This window comes from Artemia sp. Qi Xiang Cuo, chromosome 15 (assembly GCF_049724085.1).
Source record: "Artemia sp. Qi Xiang Cuo chromosome 15, ASM4972408v1, whole genome shotgun sequence".
In the NCBI taxonomy this organism is placed as follows: domain Eukaryota; kingdom Metazoa; phylum Arthropoda; class Branchiopoda; order Anostraca; family Artemiidae; genus Artemia; species Artemia sp. Qi Xiang Cuo.
This window is the reverse complement of record NC_142808.1, coordinates 30,885,770-30,907,454: the sequence shown is the minus strand read 5'-3', so window position 1 is coordinate 30,907,454 and position 21,685 is coordinate 30,885,770. Positions and strand designations below refer to the sequence as shown.

At 35.2% G+C, this 21,685-nt stretch overlaps 1 protein-coding gene across 2 annotated transcripts in view; it reads left to right on the top strand.

Annotated features, from left to right (window-relative positions):
- Positions 1 to 21,685, top strand: part of Zir (dedicator of cytokinesis) — a 233,248-nt gene that overhangs the window by 94,417 nt on the left and 117,146 nt on the right. For both annotated transcript variants that reach the window (XM_089101690.1, XM_089101688.1), the window contains exons 18-24: positions 2,240 to 2,375; positions 10,604 to 10,781; positions 12,873 to 13,034; positions 14,569 to 14,819; positions 17,748 to 17,929; positions 20,335 to 20,498; positions 21,440 to 21,616. In XM_089101690.1, the coding sequence (XP_088957816.1) occupies positions 2,240 to 2,375; positions 10,604 to 10,781; positions 12,873 to 13,034; positions 14,569 to 14,819; positions 17,748 to 17,929; positions 20,335 to 20,498; positions 21,440 to 21,616 (1,250 nt within the window). The remainder of the gene's footprint in view (positions 1 to 2,239; positions 2,376 to 10,603; positions 10,782 to 12,872; positions 13,035 to 14,568; positions 14,820 to 17,747; positions 17,930 to 20,334; positions 20,499 to 21,439; positions 21,617 to 21,685) is intronic.

Below are 21,685 nucleotides of genomic sequence, written 5' to 3'. Positions count from 1 at the left end.
AGGAAGGAAATTCACAAATGCAGATAGGAATGTTAGTGAATATGCTTTGTGATAAACAGAAAGCGTGAGGGACTTATACAAGAATTATTTAAGTGATAGGTCATATGAAAATAAGAGAAATGTAAAGAAAGTAGAGAAAACATTAAAATAGGAATTAAGGAGGTGTAAAGTGAATGTCATGGATTAAATTGCCCAATATCTGGAAGATGCAGCCAGACGACATAATGTAGTAAAATGCTGTTCTGGAATGTTAATAAATTAAGAGGCAATTGTTAATCTGTACTTGTCCCTGTTAAAAAAAAAAAAACGCGGCCACAGTTAAAAATAAGGAAAGAGTTAAAGAGAGATTGGTAGACCATTTTGGGAATGTGCTAAACCGTGTTAGGATTAAAAGAACAGGTATAAAAGAGAATGAAAAAGTTTGTGACACTTTGGATGTGAAGGAAAATTTATTTTTGAGGAAGGATTAATTATGGTACTAAAAGGAATAGAAAATAATAAGACCCCAGGTGTTGATAGTGGGGTAGGTAGGTTTTTAAAATATTGTCATTATGAAGATAGAGATACATTACTGAAGATTATGAATAAGGATTTTTGAAAAAGGGGGGTACCTAGCAATTTTAGGACAACTCTAATTTAACTCCTCTCTAAGAAATGGGATAAGACTGAGTGGTAATTATAGAGATATCAGCTTGGTTTCTCTAGGAAGCAAATTGCTTAATATGATAATACTCTTTAGACTTAGAGATGCTGTAAGTAAAGTCTTAAGATAAGAGCATTGTGTAAGATAAGTCGCTAAGACTAGGAATTTGTAAAGGTGAAAAGGTGATGTTGAATTACAATAAGTTCAATCAAGTTGGCAGCTTCACTTACCTCAGTACTATTATTTGTAAAGACGGTCGGTGCAGTGAAGATGTTGACAGTAGTATAGCCAAGCTCCAGGGTGTTTCTTTTCACAGTGGAAAATGTTAGGGTACTTAACCAATATTAGAATATTGGAAACTACTGTGATGACAGTGGTCAAGTAGGGTTCTGGAGTGGGGGTGTTTCGAAACCGGAGGTGGATTTGCTATATTTTTTCCAAAGAAATTGCCTACCGATTGCTTTGGATACCCGACTGACTGACCGTATCTCAAACAGTAAACTGTACGAAAAATGTCGTACAATCCTGCTTTCTAGGTCTATAATGAGAGAAAGGTCGAGATAGCTATGATGCATTTTGTGGATGAATGATGACAGATTGCCAACGATTGTCCTTGTCGCCCTACCGTCTGGAGCCAAACGGAAAGAAGGTCGTTCCCGAATGGGTTAGAAGGATGCCGTGAGAAGAAATTTAAGGGAAATGGGAACTTCTTGGGAGGGTGTAAACAGGGGGGCTTTGAATAGATAAGGATTAAGGATGAGCGTGCGTAGCTGTGTTGGCCTCAGGAGGCTTGGGACTGCGGTGAGATATTATCAGTACTGGTAGTAGTAGTGTTTTATCTAGTTCATTACTATTAAAAAAAGGATTATTGCAAGAAGTGAGAATATGCTAATTCAATAATTTTGTTTGAATTTGAGTGTTTATCTGAGTTTGAACATACTTCCCAAAATTTGTGACCTCCCTTCAAAGTCTATAAGATACGCTGTCTTTTTCTTTTCTTTTTTTAAGCTTATTTTTGTTGGGGAAATAGTCGAAATGCAATATATTTTCTTATGAAGTTCTTGCCAATTTCCTCTGAAAGAGAGTCCAAAATACTCTGCCATAGTAATGCTCTGTGTTTTGGTTTCTTTCTGGAAAAGACAAGTAATTTTGTAGATTCTACAGGCATGTCACGCAAAATCGGGGTATGTTTCTTTAGAGAAAATTCTGCTTTTTATGTTTCTCTTATAGAAACAAGGCGAAAACCTAGTTATTTTTTTTTGGAGGAGCATTGATTAAAACTATGTTTATACGTTAGTTTTTACCATGAATAGCTGGAAGCCAAAAACATCTATTCTAACCTCTCTCAAAAGTGAAATTTTAACCTAAATTTTGTCGACGGATGCACAAAAGAAAACTAGATTTCTTATATAATAACGGCCGGAATTAATCAAATTTGAAATTTAGCGACTATATACCCCCTGCAACCCCTCCCCACCACCTTACCTTGCGATCAAAAAAGGCATGGTCCTGTCATGTAATATTTCAAAAGAAATTGTGTATACTTCTTCTTTCTTTTGGCTTCAGCATTACTTAAGGATTTTTACTATTACTCAGGTCCAAGAACTTCTAATGCTGACATGTTTCCTCCAAAGAGTCAAATGAAACACATTAAATGTCTTCATGAAGAAATAGCTTTCCTTTTTGGAATGTGCAGCGGTGACACGAGAGATATTGCCTTCAAGAATGCTTGGTAATAATTTACTTTCTTTCGGTTTTCTCCTTGGGACTTTCTTCCTGAAACTGAGAGCTATAAATTTAACGAGATTTTTTTTTTATGGCTATTGTAAATATTGTTGCTATTGATTTTCCTCAATAAGTTACAGTAGTTTAAAGGGGTATACTTCTACTTAACAATTAGTGGCGTCAAAAATTGCTCTAAGGCCAACACAGCTGTGCAAGCTCCTTCTTCACCTTACTCTAATCAGAGCTTCTCTCTGCTTTCTCCCACATAATACCCACTTTCTTTCAAAATTTTCTTATAGTTTCTTCTCATCCTAGTCTAGGAGGTGCTGCTTTTCATCTGGGACCAACTTGATTGCTAAATCGTACAATTTTTGGCAGACTGATTCTCCATCTGTTTTACTTAACAATACCTTTGCTTCTTTTTTTCACTATAGGTCTGGACAGTGACATTGGACCAGTGTTCGTTCTTACTTTAGGGGGTATAGACCATCCAAACTTCTAAAATTTCAACTAGCTTTTCAAATTGCCAAAAAAGGTGGCCCTAGTCAATATTCATGTTTTTGAAACGAGGGACTAAATGGTCCGGCCAACTCCTCTACATCTCATAAAGTTTTTATGCTTTTATTTCCTATGTTATATTTTTTTTTAATTATAGATACAAAATGGACAGTCTAACAAAAATGAAGGTTAAGTTGAACATATCTTTGGAAGAAAGGATAATATTCAACAAATTTAGAAACCAGCTAAAATAGCTGTTTCGTGGAATTTTTCTAGGTCCTTAGTATGAATGGAAAAGCGCCTAGTATTTAAAGCTTATATTAATGCTTCATCACGAATAATGAAAGTGTTTATTAGTAATGCTAAAAACTTGCGTGAAACAAATTAACATAAAACAGGAAAACTAAACATATTCTCTCTAGTGAGGATCAGAAAACTAACTGACTCAAATTGTAAAAAAAAAAAAAATTCTGTATAAATCTGTACCCCTTGTATAATATTGGGTGATGGTTTTCAAATTACCAGTTGATGTTACAGGCACTTACCAGTTATATGCATTTGCTAGCCAGAGTGCTTGTCTGACGACAGGCGTAGAAACAGCCCGTAGCGTTTATTGTTACGTGAAGACCGGAGAAAAAGTAGTCCCCCCCTTCTCTAAAGCTAAGTCCCCTTACTCTTACCCCTTATGTTCATCTGAATGATCTCTCGTAGAAAATTTGGACATTTTGGTCTAAAAAACTCACTTTTTGATGCTTGATCCCTCCCCCCTGCTCTTAAAGAAAACAAATCTGCCGATGATCCCCTAATAATTCTTGCGTCGTAATGCACAACCTTTAATACTACCATGCAAACTATGTATAATAATTTTGAATTTATATGAACCGTCTATATATTTAGGTTCTAATACGCCACCGCACGGCAATATGACCTTTGAAACTTGGAGGCTATGCAAATAGTATCTTAATAATTCCAGACGGAGTGATTATCGGAATTTTTGCACTCGTATATGTTCGGTCTATTCAGACCAATAGTCTTCTTTTGAGGAACAAAAAGGTAGAGCTTGACCTTTTGCTTTGGTATGATCTCTCTTGCTACTGAAATAGGGCTCTATATATTTAAATTTTCAGTAAAAAAAGCCCTCTCCCAAAATCCGACCACCATGGGTTTTCGTATTATGTAAATGCGTGATTGAAGCCTCCCCTCTAGGGTTCTCTGACGTGTTCTATTTGATGGTTTGAATATCACTATGGTTTTCACCCACATTAAAAGTCTATGCACATTTTTAAATGGATAAATTTTGGTGGGTAAATTCGAAACGTGTTGAGTGTTACATATTGGGAACTAGGCCTTTCCTCAGTATTTTTCCCAAAATCTTTAGATCTTATTCCTAAGCTTGAGATCTTGGTTAATAACTTTTTTAATCACTCGATATCTTGTGTTTTTGATATTATGTGATGTCAAAAGTACTGTGAGATATCTTGTGCAATTGATTTGTGCTCTGTTAGTCAGACGTCTATGATCTTAGCAGCGGTTTGTAATGGAATGCTTCTATTATTTATTTATGCTTAGTGAAAATCACGCAGTTTTTGTGTTGTTAAAGGACTATTTAAAGTTCGTAATGGAACTATCTTCTGTAAAAAAAAAAAAAAAAAAAAAAAAAAAAAATTGAACACGGACAGCGTTATAACAGAATTACACGTGATGGGCCGAACAGCTGGTAGGAAATTTGTTTAGTCACCTTCAACAATAGTTCCATTATTTACTCAATTAGCAAACTTGTTATCTGAAGTTCAGTTAAGCAAACTGTATTAAGTACAACAGTTTCATATCATAGGCAGCGCTTAAGTAAAGAGCGATGTGGGCACAATGTATTATTTATTCATTTATTTCTTGTCTTAAACCAGGGCACTTCGTATCGAAGGAGCTGTCGTAGAAACTTCGAAAAGGGCTCATTCGATTGGAAATTGAACGGGATAGTGCCCTTTTTAATAGTCAAAAGTAGTTGGAGGGCAACTAAGCCCCCTCCCACACCCACCGTTTCCCCAAACCCATCTAATCAAGACTTTTTGATAGCCGTTTTGTTCAACATAGTTGAAAGGTCCGGAAATAATGTCTGAGAATGATAAACCCCCAAAGCCCTCAGGACAAAGTTTGTAAGTTATACCTGGGGGGCATATAAGGTTTATATAGAAAGGGTGGTCGTATAACCTTTGGAGGGGGCTCATGGGATTGTTAATAAGAAGTTCTAGTGCTCGTTTTAAGATTCAGAGTGATTGGAGGGTGGATACCCCCCCCCCCTACACACACACACACGCACACATACACACACACACAAATCGTATTTTCCCGAAATGAATCTGAGATGGCCATTGAGATGGCCATTTTTTGTCGTAGAAACTTTGAAAAAGGGTCATTCCATTGCAAATTTAAAGGGCTATTGCTCTTTCAATAGCCAAAAATTAATGGTGGGCAACAAAACTCCCCCTCCCCACGCCCGTCAATTCCCAAAACATATCTAATCATAATTTTGAGGTAGCCATTTTTTCAGCGGAGTTGAAAGGTCCGGAAATTATTTCTTTCAGGATGACAACCCTCCCCCCCCCCCCACAGCCCTCAGCGCAAGAATTGTAAGCTATGTTCCTAGGGCATGTAAGGTTTATATGGAAAGCGTGGTCGTAAAAACTCCGGAGGGGGGCTCATTTGATGGAAATAAGATGTTCTAGTACACTTTTTATGAGTCAAAGAGATCGGGGGACAGCCCCTCTGCCTCACTTAGTATTTTCCACAAATGTGTTTTATAGAAATTTAGAGATAGCCATTTGTTCAAAAATAGTCCAAAGATCTAATAATAAGGCCTTATGGGTTTAAAGAATCCCCGAGAGTCTCTGGGTAAGGGTTGTAAGTTTTCCCCCAGGGGCATATAAGGTTTTTATGGAAGGGGTGGTTGTGTGAACTTTAGAAGAGCCTCATTTGATTGAAAATGTATGGTTCTAGTTCCCTTTTAAGATTCAAACATGATGGAGAGCAACTAGCCCCTCCCCCTCCCTGACATCCTCTTTTCCCGAAACGCATTTAATTGAGATTGTGAGATAGCTATTTTGTCACCAATAGTCCAAAAATCATATAAGAAACGTCTTTAGGGTGGACACAATCCCCAAGGGTCCATGGGCAAGGGTTGTAAGTTATGCCCCGGGGCATTAAAGGTTTTTATGGAGCGGATGGTCGTATAGACTTTGAATCGGATGGAGCTCATTTTGATTGGAAATCGGGAGTTTTAGTGCCCTATTTAAGAGTCCAAAATGAATGGAGGACAATCCCCCCCCCCAAGCCTATCATTTCCCAAAACGTATCCGATGAAATTTTAAGAGATCTATTTTGTTCAGCCTTGTTGAAAGGTCCAGTAATAATTTCTTTGAGGGTGTCAACCTCCCCACAGTCCTAAGGACAAGGGGTGTAAGTTAGGCACTTTTTTCATTGTTTACACGTAGTATATGTTATTGAGAAAGGTATGCTTGTTTGAACTTTACTTTCCAAGAAGAAGAAGGCCAGTCATGTGAACCTTTCAGAGAATGTTGAGGAGAGTTTTGAACTAAATCGAAATACGTTATGTGTGCACGGATTGTCAAAAGGGTGTAACACTGGGATAACTGAGTATATTAATTTGGAAAATTCAGGAAATGATAAGGGAGATGATCAAAAAGGTAAAATTTACATGCTACCAACACTACTAAAACTACCATCACAACTGCTACCACACTACGCCATTTACAATATTGAATGAAAATTTGAACTAAATCAAAATACGCTATGTGCATGGACACTGTCAAAATAACCTATCTCAAGAATTGATTTGGGTATTAAGTTGGAAACTTTTAGAGAATGCTTAAAGGGGAAGATCGTCTCATCAAAGGCAGTATGTGCACACTACTGGTAATACTACTGTTGCTGTTATATTTACTACTACTACTACTACTGTTATTGCAACTACTTGTAAGGTTAAGTGCATTGAGATGAAAATTTCAAGAAGTGTATGAATATACAGGTTATCAAAAGAACATATCAGCATCGTCGTAGAAATGGCTAATTGTATTAAGTTGAAACTTCCAGGACTTGATGAGAGGGTTGTTCTACTGACCAAAAGGTAATATGTTAATACTACTAATGCTAGTAGTACTGTCGCTATTCCATACTATTACTAATAATATCAACACTAGTACTGTGGCTACCATTATAACTGTGCCTAAGGCCAGGAAGGTGAAATTTTCAAGGAATTTTTGGGGGGAGGTGAACTGAATCACAACACGTTTTCTGTATGCAGGTTGCCAAAAGGGTGTAACACCAATGTATTTGGAACAGTTTGGTGTGTGAAAATAACAGGGCTTGTTGTGAGGGATGTTGAACTAACCAAAAGAAAATATTTGCATCCCTATGGTACTGTTTCTACACATACTACTACTACTGTTGCGACTATTACTACTTCTATTACTACCGCTGCCATTAAAGCTTAGGCTACTACAATTAATTCTACTGCTATTAAAACTAAGGATATTAAGGCGAAAATTTTCGGATATATAGAAACTGTATGAAACTAATTCGAAACACACTATGTACATACAGGCTGTCAAGCAGACCCATCAGAAATGCTTCAGGAATGGTTGACGGTATCAAGCTGAAACTTTAAGCGTGTGTTGAAGGGGATACTAAAGACACCAAAGGTGCATTGTGCATACTGCTACTAATGCTGCTACAACTATTGCGACTGCGCAAGCTAAGGGCATTAAGGTGAAGCTTTTAAGGAATATTTGGGCGGATGTGGAAATAAACCAAAACAAACCATGAGCATGTGGACTTTCTAAAAGGGGACAAAGCCGTATCTGAAAAACAACTTATATTATCAAGTTAGACGTTTAAGGGTAAGTTGTGGGGAATTTGGAACTAGAAAGAAGGCACTATGTGTATACTTTTAATGCTACCACTGCAGTTACTGTAAATAATGACGCTATAGGTATCAAGGTGAAACTTTTAGGGAACGTTTAGGATTAGTTTCAATCAAACGAAAGAACTTTAAAGATATAGGTTTTCAAAAGGGCATATAAGTAATATCATAGGTAGTATCACTCTATAATAGCTAGAAATATAATTGAAACTTGTAAAAGATCTAATTCAATTCAAAATTGTAAGTTCTAGTGCCCTTTTTAAGAGTAAAAGAGATTGGAGGGCAAGCAGCCTTTCTCTCAAGCCCATTCATTTTCCAAACGCATCCAGTCAAGATTTTGAGACAACCATGATGTTCAGCATAGTAGAGCGGTCCAGCAACTATGTCTTAAGAGATATTGGGCATGTCAACCCGCTACAATTGTGCATTTGGTCCAATGTACTTTAAAACTAAATGTTGCTTTAAACTGAATCAAGAGGCATTGTCTTTATGGTTGCCAGTAAGACACCTCAGCAATATATCGAAAATGACTAGGGATATTAAGTTGAAACTTTCGGAGCTACTACTATTACTACTTCTGCTCTTACGATTTAAATAAATAAAAAGAATTGAAATGTATCCAGGTTATCACACAGCATACATAGAATCTTTTGGGAATGAAATTAAGTTTTATTGTTCTGGACAACGTCAGGAGTTGTAGAATTAAAAATACTGTTTGTGTCAGGGTTAAAAATTGCTGAAAAAGTTTCTCGTATATACAAATAGCAACCCAAATCATGGATTCTTATTGAAAAAAAACTGAAAATGTGTAAAATATTATTTTTTTTCCCATGAAAAAGACTATGTCAATAAAAAACGAACAGAAATTAATTTAAAAAACTTAGTACACAAAAAAAGTTTTTCAAAGAAAAATAAAGAGCTCCATTTAGCCAGAGCAGAAATAAAGTCAAAGAATCTTCCAAGCGTAAAACTGCCACAAACCACTATCAACAAATAAATGAAACTCAAAACGAAGAGAAATTACTATAATTAGCCGAGTCAGACTCAAAACGAGCAGAATTTAAAATGGGTAGGGCTGATAACCCCCATGCCTTCTCAAGACCAGAACATAATTAGCGCTTTACTGGAAAAAAAATGAATTTTAAATGTTTTCACTTTTTTTTACTTTTGTTAGTAAAAAATTATCAAAAATTTAAGGAATAAATATCAGTGTATGTCTATTAAACTGACATTCCATGGTTATTTTTTTTGTTGTTGTTGTTGTTTTTTTTTTCAGTAAAGCGCAACTTATGTTCTAGTCTTGAGGAGGCATGGGGGTTGTCAGCACTACTCATGTTAATTTTTGCTCGTTTTGAGTTTGATTTGCCTGCTTATTGTAATTTCTGTTCGTTTTGAGTGTCATTTATTTATTGATAATGGTTTGTGGTATTTTTACGCTTGGAAGATTATTTAATTTTATTTCTGGTCATTTTGGGTAAATGGAGCTCTTTACTTTTCTTTGAAAAACTTGTTTTATGAAAAAAGTTTTTTAAATTAATTGTACGTAAATAGCCTCAGAATTGAAACAGACTCTATCCTAAGTTTGTGTATCTTGTTTAGAAACATTAAGGATGGCTTGGGTGATAGTAATTTTTCTTAATTATCATCTTTTATTTGTAATCTGACTGTTTTACTGAATTATTTGGCTTTTGCGGAGATAATGTTTTCTTCAAGTTAACTGCGTTAGAACAAAAACAATCACTGTCCTTAAAGTAGAAACTGTCATCACGGGCTACTTGTCAATTAATGTATAACATTTTTTGTAATTAAATGTATTTTATAATCAATTATGTTATAATTAATTATAAAATTTTTGAAATTCATCAAAATGGGAGACATCAGAACTTTTAATGGAAGTAGTGTAAAACTGTGTTGTCCATAGTTGGTACAAAAATCAAAGAGAATAAGAACTACTATGAACCAAAGGAGCTGTTCTTATGGTAGATGTTGACGTAAAATAAATTGGATATTTAAAATTTGTATAAGCATATCTTTTAAAATTATTTAATATCTTTATAATCAGTCTCAAACTATTAAATTTTTCGCAAGTGAACTATGGGATATTGTTGAATTCTCGTTGACAGTTCTGATTTGGAATCAATTTAAAGGAAAAGCTTTTGATGTATGCATCCAAATTATGTTTTTTGGAGTTTGGTTTCTCTCGACAAGAACTGCTCTTTACTTGTCGTTCATTGCCAAGAACTATTTAAATGATATTATTTTCCCAATGTCTGTTCTAAATTTAAAAAGATGGAAGTCTTACATTGAAAAAGTAGTATTAGTGTCGCTTTGAAATAATAAAGTTTATGAAACCTTTTCTCTCTCAATCCTACTTATTTTTTTATGCATTTTTCTATTTTTCCCTTTTTGTTGGAAATTAAAAGTGTACGCATATAAACTGTTTGTAGTCTTTCATCTTGCAATTTCTCACTTATGGTCCATCTAAGTCTGGAGCCCCCATCCGGGTTGTTTGTATCCCTGGAAAATGCGAGAAATTTTTTTTCAAAGGGTTACCCTAGAAAAGACTCAGCAAATATTCATACATAAAATATTATGAAAGTCAAAATCGTTAAAGAGGTTTAAACCAGGAAAAGAGCCCCAGTATACAGAGATCTAATTTGTATCGCTATTATTTGGTATATATACCCCAATGGGTATGGTTAAGAGCCCAAGCTTTGGAAGATATTTCTAACACAAAGATTAAATCCAGAACCACGAAGTTTTTCTTTTTATAAAAGGCTGTTTATTTCTTATGTTTTAAGGTTCTTCTTTGAAATTATCATCAAATCAATGGTATTCCATTTAAATGAATTAGACTTGTTGCATTCACCGCGTAAACATCGCTTCCCAGACAGATTTTTGGATGACCTAAGTCGCTTAGTAAACCTTTCAACTACAGAAATTGTATCCAAAGTACAAAAGGAAGGCAAAGATTCCAAGGTAAGGACTGTTCCTTTGTTCATATCCTTTACTTGGTATTACACGTATGCAGAAGAAGCTGAGAGAACTGGTTTGAAAAATTTTGTTACTCATACCTTAGACTAAGGAGGTGATAATAGTGGAGTTTACCTCCTTAAAAGTATGAGATAAACTGAGAAAACCTGTCAAGAAGAAGTAAATTGAGATGGAATATTTTAAAGATTCTGCATAAAAAAGCCATTATAGCAACTGTACTGACCCATGTATGTTATGCGCAAGATTTTAAAATAAAAAATTAATTTGATTTGCTTGAATATCCTATCAGACGACTATACTCAGTCTTTGGGACCTTTAAGATGTTAAACTTCGGCTTGCGTAAATTTCTTTACATTGCTTTATCACCATATGGAATTATTTGGAACTTTACAAAACAACCATTATAGTATTCAGTGTGTATATTGAAAGTCAAGTTGCTAACCCCTCGAAACATTTTAAACGGTACATCTTGTGAAAGAGCTCAAAACTTGCAATATATATTTTTTAAATCTAGTTGGTTCGATAAAGCTATCCGTCACTTTTCATAATCATGCTACTAGCCTATAGATAGACGCTGCTGAAATAATAAAAAAAAAAAACATAAAAAAAATACAAAAAAAAAAACACACCGGTGAGTAGAAGTCTATAATAAATACTCCCTGAAGACGCCCATGGTCTAACAGCCGGTTCTTAATTAAAATGGCCTCAATATCTCTGAATTCTGGTTTCCCATGTCTTTTGATAAAATGAAAGGTAATCAAATTTGTAGAAATCTCTAACCCCTTAACCAAGAAGATGACCTTGCTCTAAAAATCTGCTCTTACTTGCACTTCCCTCTCCGTAGATGACATGAAACATAATTTGTCGCACCCTCAAATACATCAGAAGCAAATAACAGGTACACCTATTACCAAAAGGTGCCAACCCTTCATCGTAAAGATGATCAAGGTATAACAGCGAATTTAAACTTGCAAGTAACCGTAACCATTGTTTTAAAATTTGAGCCAGATTTTTTTTTTTTTCTTTCTTTTTTCTTCTTTTTTTTTAGTATGTTCCACAGCTCTAAACCAAGAAGGTGACCTTGCTCTAATAATATATTCTTACTTGCACGTCCCTCTCTGTAGCGAACTTGAAAGTGAATTTTTCATACTCTCAAATGCATCTTAAAAGCAACAATTCGCAAAAGATGCCAACCTCTCGTGGCAAGGATGACCAGGGCATCGCAGTCAATTGTTACTTACACGTCTCTCCATTGTCTTAAAATTTGAACCCTATTTTTTCCTGATGGTTACCACAACATTAAATTTGTCAACCCGTTGAAATTTTTAAATGGCTTATCGCATGAACGAATCTTTCTACGAAAAAACAGGATCACGTATACTTTGATCAGCTCAGAAAGATCTATTAATTAGTGTCAAATAAAAATATATCTGTCTTGGCTCAAAAGTAGATACTCTTGCCGTGGGCCAACTTTCAAATGTCTCCTTAGAAAGTAGCAAAGGGAAGCTCCATTTCTTTAGAGATTGGGCCAAGCAGTGGTTTAAATCTTGAGCACTTTTCGATTTTAATCCAACTTAGATTTTAAATTGGCGCCTCCCTCCGTACCTGCTACAACGGAGCTTTCCAGTTGAGAATAGAAACATGACTCAATGGAACGAAAGCTTGGTGCAAACTCCTGGCCCTCCCTGACGTAGACTATAAAACTCCACTTCAATCCACGGCCTATAGGCTCTGGCTCAATTACTAGCAAAATAATTATTTTTGACCCCAGGCCAGAATAATGTCATGTTCATCAGTCTTGGCTAATGTTCACAATTTCCGTAAAAACCGCGGAGGTTGGACAAATACCACTTTCTAGCAATAGGCCGAAATTTGCGGAGTAAAAGAAAAAGAAAACAAACGGACTAAATCAAATCGTCGCTCCTGCAACACAGTTAAAGGATTCTGTTAAGTTTTTTTTAAAGATTCTTCCCAGTTATACACTAAAATCAAGTTGAAACGCCAATAATCTCTTAAATTTGTAAGAACTGTGCTGTTGTTTTTTCTTCTTTTTTTAATGGACTTTTTGTATTTTAGGTTCTGGCTTCATTGAACGCCCATCTGGCATTTTTTATGTATGACTTATTTTCCGTCATGGACCGTGGATTTGTTTTTTCATTGGTCAGATCATACTGTAATCAAATGTCGGATGAAAAGGTGGTGGCCAACAACGACATCAGTAGCCTTCTTTCATTGAAGGTATGAAGTATATATCGTATATAACAGCCAACTTGAACAAGAGTCTATTTCAGAAATTGTCATTGGCATTTTTAGAAAAAATTTTTTGAGATTCGATTAATTATTTCTGAGTCATTACACGAGAAAGTATATGTGAGGCAGGCTTACAAGGAAGAGGCTACATTAAAATATGTGAGGGATTCCTATCCCTATCACTAAATGAGCCTCTAATCTGGAATAAATAAAAAATTTGGACATTTTTTTGTGTTCTCGGTGCCTCCTCATTAAAAATTATGTTATAAGGTGGTATTGCAGTATATCTTAACGTAAACTAAGTGAGTTTTTTTTCCTTTTTTCGTAACACATCTCAACTTCCTATTAAAAATAATGTTTTATTTTGTAAAATTCTCCATCTCTTTATAGTGCACAGCAGTAGCGGTTTTAGGCCTCAAAATCTGGAGGGGTATTCTTACCCCTCCAGGGTAAGAATACCCCTCCAGGGTAAGAATTTGTATTCTTACAATATGATTGTAAGAATACAAAATAAAAGGAACTTAATTTCAGATAACAAAAAAAATGAAGGAGGAGGGAAGCTGCCCCCTCCCAAACCTAAAACTGTCACTGGTGCATTTACAACTATTACCACTGCTAACAACTCACTGCTGCACCAAACCGCCTGAGGCCAACACAGCTACACACGCTCCTCCTCCATCCCAATCTATTCATAGATTTTCTCTTTACACCCTCCCAGGAAGTTCCGATTTCCCTTAAATCTTTTCTTACAACATCCTACCATCACATTCGGGGACTCCCACCCCTTTTCGTTTGGCCCTAAACGGCTGGCTGACATGGACAATCTTTGGCAATCTATCATCCTTCATCAGCAGAACGTATCCTAGCCATCTCAACCTTTCTGTCATTGTAGCCCTTGAAAGTAGGATAGAAATACATTTTTCGTACAGCTTACTGTTTGAAATTTGGTCAGTCCGTCGGATACCCAAACAATCCATAGGCAATTTCTCTGGAAAACATCTAGGTAATTCTCCTGCTGTTTTTCGGAGCGCCCACGCTTCAGAACCATATTCGACCACTATCATCACTCTAGCTTCCAATATTCTAATTATGGTTCGCAGACTTATCTTCCTATCCTTCCAAACTTTTTTCAGCTGTGAAAAAATACCCTGGACCTTGGCTATTCTACTTTTAACATCTTCACTGCACCCACCGTCTATTACTAATAATACTACCTAGGTAAGTGAAGCTGTCCACTTGATCGATCTTCTCGTGACCCAGCATCACCTTTTCATAAACAATAAGTAGAACAATAGGGAAATCTTTATATAAGACAGTGGAACGCAACTTTAAATGAATATTTGACTTATTCATAATCTTAGTGACCTAGTCTTCTTAACATTAATTTACAAGTCTCTTCTTGCAGCCTATGATTTCAAGCTTAGGAGAAATGCTCTGTCTTTGTAAAATTTCTTATTCAATTGTCAAATCAAGTTATTAAATGTTTTTTTTTCCTTTAAGTATATTGATGTTTTACTTATAGATCGATTTTCTTCGAATAGTTTGCAGTCACGAGCATTATATACCTTTGAACCTGCCTTGTGGAGTCCCTTACTATTCATCGTCGAAATCTCCAAGTCCTACACCATCTGCTGGTTCGAGTAGCAGTCGATCATCAATGTCAACCCTGGTTGCAGATAAATGTGTTTTCGCCAACCTCAGTCCTGAATTCTGTCAAAAACATTATCTTGCTGGTTGTGCACTTAAGACCCTTGCGACAGTCCTGGAAATTCCGTAAGCTTCAAGTTATTTGAAATAGAGCGGCTAAAGACCTCTATATCCATGTTTTACTTATGGTCTATAAGAAAAAGGTGTTCTAACTTTTAGGTTGTTTTGGCCGACGAATCGTATATCACTTTACATTCTTGTGTTAAGTAGCTTAAGTTACAGCTACTAGGCTTATTTTAATTTTTTCATTTGTTAAGCAAGAACAATAATTGAACCTTTAAGACAGACTTGATCAACCCTATAAAACGAGATAAATAAAAAGAAGATAGTTGGGTTTTTGGTATGGTTATTGTTTCTAACTTTGTTTTCATGCATCAATTTATCTTGTGAAAAACTATGTCTAGAATATTTTTTTTCGTTTAATTATGTGTTTGAATGTTTTTCAATCACAATCACACTTTCGTACAATTACAACTAGATCAATATTTTATTTGATTAATTGGGGGGGGAGAGGGGTAATAGCTTTGAATAATTTAGAGGATAAAACAAAATTTTGTCAATTTAGTTCATTTTAAGAAAAGTTTAGAGAAATATTGTATTCAGATTAGGGCTTTTAGAAATATTAGGTTTCTTTGAGTTTTATTAGTTTCGTTTTTATTTATAATCGTGTGTCGCGTTTGAACTACACCAAAGAACTATCTTACTTATCATTGTATTCGCTGTTCTCCTCTTTAATGTTATAATTTAGTATTTTATTATGTGGTCTAACCTAAATAAAGGATTTCAATATAAAAACATACCGGAAATTATTGAGGAATAAATTTTCAAGAATATTTTAGAATCAACATAGGCAAATTGCCTTCCAAGCATATTATTTAGGGTTCCATGGCGAAAATGTTTGTTGTTGTTTATGTTTTTGGCATTAATCCTCTTTTTTTGAGAATGTCTCATCAGTATAAGATTCAATCAACTGTACTAGTGCTAAAATCTAAAAAAAAAAAAACAGTTGGTGACTTGGTCAGCTTGGTCTCTGAAAGAAAAAAAAAAGAAAAAAAAAGATACGATCACCCCTGGGGAAAACATACAAAAAAAAATACAAATACATACGCATCCGTGACCTTTCTTCTGGCAAAAAATACAAAATTCAACAATTTTTGTATATCGGAGCTTGAAACTTCTACAGTAAGGTTCTCTGATACGGCGAATCTGATGGTATGATTTTCGTTAAGATTTTATGATTTTTAGGGGGGTGTTTTCCCCTTTTTTTCCGAAATAAGGCAAATTTTCTCAGGCTCGTAACTTTTGATGGGTAGAATTAAAGTTGATGAAACCTGCATATTTAAAGTCAGCATAAAAATCCAGTTCTTTTGATGAATCTATTGGCATCAAAATTCCGTTTTTTAGAGTTTCGGTTACTATTGAGACGAGTATTGAGACTTATGCAGAAACATATGCTTTTGACTTAAGCAATGACTCAAACTGCCACAAACTACAATTTCCGTTGTTTAAATACTCATATGGACAAACAAAAACGTGCCCCGTAAGGAAGTGCGGACCCATGTACAATTATCTGCATTATACAATTTGCCTTTTAATGTACATTAACAATACGAAAATATGTTGATATCGTACTTCTATCACTTTCAGAAACATGTGTGACGCACAAGGCTTAGGGGGAGGGTGAACTATTCTCCACGAAATATGAAGTCTTATGTAGAAACATATGATTTTCACATGGCTAAAACAGCCTAAAACAGCCATCAAGTAACCTTTTCATGAGTTAAATACCCATATAGACATATTACAGAAAGCTGCCCCGGAAGAAAGTACGGACCCAAGTACAATCATCTGAAACATTCAATATGCCTTTTATGCACATTAACAATTTGAAAATGTGTTGTTGTTTTCTTCTATCACTTCCAAAAACATGTGTGATGCTTAAGTTTAGACCATTCCCAACAACATATTAAGACATATGTAGAAACATATGCTTTTTACTTAAGCAACGGCTAAAACAGCCAGAAAGTTCCCTTTTCATTGATACTGCAGTTCCCTTGGTACTACAACTTGATAATATAAACAAATTACATTTATGACCCCGATCCGCTTTGACTCAGTATTATTTTTTAATTTGCTTGATAAAATTGGAAATGAAAAGAAAAACCTGAAAGCGAGTGTCAATATGACAGTGCTTATTAAAACTTCTGCTGAATAAATGTCTATGGATTAGTTTAAAATTTTGTCCTGATAGCTAGTATGAGATTTATACAATATGTGTCATATTGTTCCACCAAATGAATTTACCATTTGTATTGATATATCTAATTTTGTTTGCAATGTAATTTTCTTTTGGTTATCTGTTTAAATGTTTCTCAGCGGGAGCGCGAGCATAAAACACCCTTTGTCCACTTGACCAACGATGCTATGATTTTGCCTCCTCTCCCAAAGGATCTGGCCCATCTGTACTTATACAACTTACACTTTTTTATCCGGGGGGGGGGACCGGCTTATTTAGTTGGGAAAGGTTTAACGCTTATTCGCAAACAATTTTGGCTACATTAAAGGCACCGACACTTAGCTGAATCCCAAGCCATTCATAATGGAGATTTAGCTAGATTATGAACAATATCTAGCCTAAGCCTAATTTAAATTAACTTGAACCTGTTTAAGGCCAATCATTCCCAGTGTTATCGAGAAAAATCCTCTTTGATACGATCTTCAAGACTACTAGACGAAAACTAAGGTATTGCAAGATTTCCACATTTAAATACACATTGAATAATAATCTTTTTCAAGCCCTCCTCCACCCCACAAAAAATACTGCTTTTTGGTGCTTGCTTTCCAATACACAAATTGAGCAATCTTGGAAGTTTCGAATTGCTTATTTGAGCATTTTATATTTTAACTCCCACCCTCCACTATTAATACTACAGCGTTTTACCTGTAATTCAGTTAGTTTCCTGTGGTTGAAATAAATTTTTTTTTTTTATTTAGGTTGCCGAGTCTGCATAACAAGGCTATTAACGCAATAAGAAATCTATTAACTTGCCATGACTGGGATCCAAGACTCAAAGACGATGTTGCCAAATCTCGAGTAGCAACCTTATATTTGCCGCTTATTGGAATTGTTGTTGAGGCATTGCCACAGATTCATAGTTTTGGATCCGATTCAAAAGGTATTAATAAAGATCATTAAATTGACTGTGCCATACTTAAACCTTATAAAGCCCAACGAAAATGGGAGCGATGGAGTTCTAATCAACAGAATCGTGCTTAGCTTGCTATATAAAACTATGCTACTACTATTGTAGCTCATTGTGCCAAATAGCCGCCCAAGGCCAACCCACTTTGCGCATGCTCATTCTTCTTCCAAATATGTTCAGAGCTTCCCCCCCCCCCCCTCCCCTGAGGTCCTACTTACTTCAAATATTTGTCCCCAAACAGTGCGGATGGATCACGTTTTCATAGTACTTAATATCCCTTCTGTATTCCCATTTATTCCTAATTTTAGCGACTCCTCAGACTTCTTAAAATTATTTCAAGTGTGCTCTGGTTTTCTCAAAACCACCAAAAGTTCATTGTTTTCACAAATACGTGAGTTTGCTTCCTCGTCGAAGACCTTGATCTCCTCTAGTTTTTGCTGAGCCCTTCAGGAGAAAAACATATCGACATTATCTATATAAATGGGGATAAAAACAACCCTGCATATCCTGATTCAACAACAAATCAAGTTGTCTTTATACTCAATTCCTTATAGCTCACAAGTATTAATTTTCTTGTGTTGCAATAATCACACTAAAGCGTCGTTTTTTGGTACTTTGATCCATTCCCCCCCCCCCAACCAAAGAAAAATCTAAGGTTTTGTTTGTGCATCTGCTTATAGACTTGATTGAAATATATTAATTAATAAATAAAAAGCACTTTTGTGTACAAGCCTTTATTTTCTCAAAGAAAGCGAGTTACATTTTCTAACCTTACATGGTTAGGTCTTGGGAAGTGAGTTTTAGGCCAACTATCATAATAATTATAATCTATATATATATATATATATATATATATATATATATATATATATATATATATATATATATATATATATATATATATATATATATATATATATATATATATATATATATATATATATATATATATATATATATATATGTGATGTTTTGTTTATTTTAATTATTTGATAAAGCATCTGTTGAAAAAGTTTATCTAGCGTATAATCGAATATTTAGAAGTTGTTTTTGTTGTTGTTTTTTCCGTTCAATTTCTTGGAAAGATTGGTTCAATTTCATTTGTTGTTTGATGGGTTTTTTTTGGTGTGTGTGTGGGGGGGGGTATGATTGATAGGCAGAGGGGTTTTTATATATTCATATGGATCTATTTTGAGTTAATTTCAAATAAAGGTGATACAACGGACATTTTATTAAAAACTATTGTAAAGTAATTTTTGAATCATACGGAAAGTTGTATTGTATCAGGATTTTTTTTTCTTTGGCTTTTTTTTACTTTATACCATTTTTATGCCTCTTTAAATTTGGCTAAGAACGACTTGCTGCGTTTAATATGATTTGCTTGGGAAGGATAACACTTGAAATATTTTGTTCATAAGTGCATACAACCATGTCCCCCTTCCTCCCAAGTAAAACTGAAAAATAATAGCCTAAAAAACGCACTCTAGCGATCTTATAACCCCCTTCCCTGTGTAGCAAAAATGTTCTAATTCCCTACCCCTGACTTGAACCTCTGTGTGCTGATATTAGACATGCTAATTTATAATGGACTACTGATAGCATAGGTTTTGGTGAGCTCCTTGTCCTTTTCTTCTATGACTAGTAAATGTTTCTTCCTAGTTTCTTCCTAGTTTCGATCTTATAACCCCCTTCCCTGTGTAGCAAAAATGTTCTAATTCCCTACCCCTGACTTGAACCTCTGTGTGCTGATATTAGACATGCTAATTTATAATGGACTACTGATAGCATAGGTTTTGGTGAGCTCCTTGTCCTTTTCTTCTATGACTAGTAAATGTTTCTTCCTAGTTTCTTTCTAGGGAAATGTTGTTTTATTGTCTGCTTCTCTATCATCACTGATTGCCACAATTCTTGTTAGATTCCTGTTGCCTCTTTATCTGCTCATGTATTGCAACGCTTTTTCTATAATATGTTTAATCTATTCAAACAATGATTCCATGGCATCAATGTGTATCGTCATTTTGTTAATGGGTTGTGTATCATAAGTGAGTATCGCGAGTTTCAGAATTTGGTATCCTTGTGTGGCTCTTTAGACGGATATAGAGGGGTGGGGTTCTCCCTAACTCCTTTGAGCAGGTATGTATATCCTTAAATTTCAAGTAAATAACTAAAACTCCGAATATTTATGAGATTGGCCACCCTTTTTTAGCTTAGAAAGTTAATCTAGCCAGCTAAAACCGGGCTAATATTTTTTATTGTCTGCTGGTTTTGGTTGTGATAAAGTAGAAGTTTTAGTGGTATCAGAGTTATTTCTACCAAAGAGTAGGGCTGTTGTTTTTCATTCTGATTAAATTATTTTGCATAAATGGTTTTGTTTTTAGGTCGTGCCGCAGTTCGATCTCTTGGTGAAGACAGAGTGACTTCAGATGATTGTGACGTTACTTCGCCAATTGGTGAAGGTTTAGCCATGGCTATAGCCAAAGGTTCTGTACTTGGTGGATTACCTGTCGGAAACACAATGTCTCCGTCTCCCGATCCCTCTAAGGTTGTTTTTCTCGTCTTTCTTAAACAATTATTCTCTTTTTTCTGATAGTTACAACCTCTGCTGGCATGGGAGAATGGTGGTCTGGTTGGCAAGACGGGACGGGGTTTCGATTCTTGTTGCGCAAGGTTGGATGACAGGCTTGCTACCTGTCCCTGTAAAAAAAAAAAATAAGACCCAGCAGCTGAAACGTGCACAATAACCTGCGACGCCCCATAGGCCATCACTTTAACCTATCTTTTTTTTTCTAATAGTCATAATTTTATTTTCTCTGTTCGAATAATCGTAAATAATTCCATCCAGCATGAGAGAGTCCTTTTGTAGATCAATCGTTATTGCTATCAAGCTATCAATTGTATTGCTCGTTGATTAAAGTTTGGCTTTTGTTAATAGAAACCGGAACACGAAAAGATTGAAGGATTAATAGTAACATACAAAACAGAATCAACTTGTAAAGTATTCAAAGGGCTCGCCATTTTGAAAGGTTATTGATTTTAAGTTGTTTTGTTTTTTTTCTGTGAAATAAACACATGTTTCTTTTCCTCTAACTCTTTTCAGCCAAATTGTGCACTAACCTCCCTTGCATATGAATGTTCACCATATAGACTAGTACTTTAGTGTGTATATAATTGTATATAACCAGGGTTATCATATAAAATAAATAAAAGCACACAGCAGAGGAAGTGTGCAATTCCAAGTATGTAAAATTCATTTAGTTAAAAGTCATCCATGATAATTTATCAGCATGATTAAATTTTGGCATAATCTTAGAGAAATAAGGAAATAACTCCGAAAAAGGGATTGATATTTTAGGTATTGTTACATGACTTATCCCTAGTATGGTCTGTTTTGCATATTTGTCGTTGCTTCAGGTTCAATGCGTCCAAAATAGATATATTAGGGATTGAACGTTTAATTTAACCTTTTTTACCTAATTTCTGCAGGCTCGAAAAGCTTCATTAAGTCCTGAGGCCAGCAGAAATCTCTTAGTCTGCCTTCTCTGGGTGTTGAAAAACATAGACCACTCTGTCCTTCGCTTATGGTGGATTGAAATTCCTTCATCAAAATTGCTTGGATTGTTAGAAGTTCTGTATTCAGCGATTTCCTGCTTTGAATATAAGGTAAGTTACAACATAATTAGCACCTGCCCATTCTAGAGATCATTTATGTTAAAAGAAAACTTTTTTATT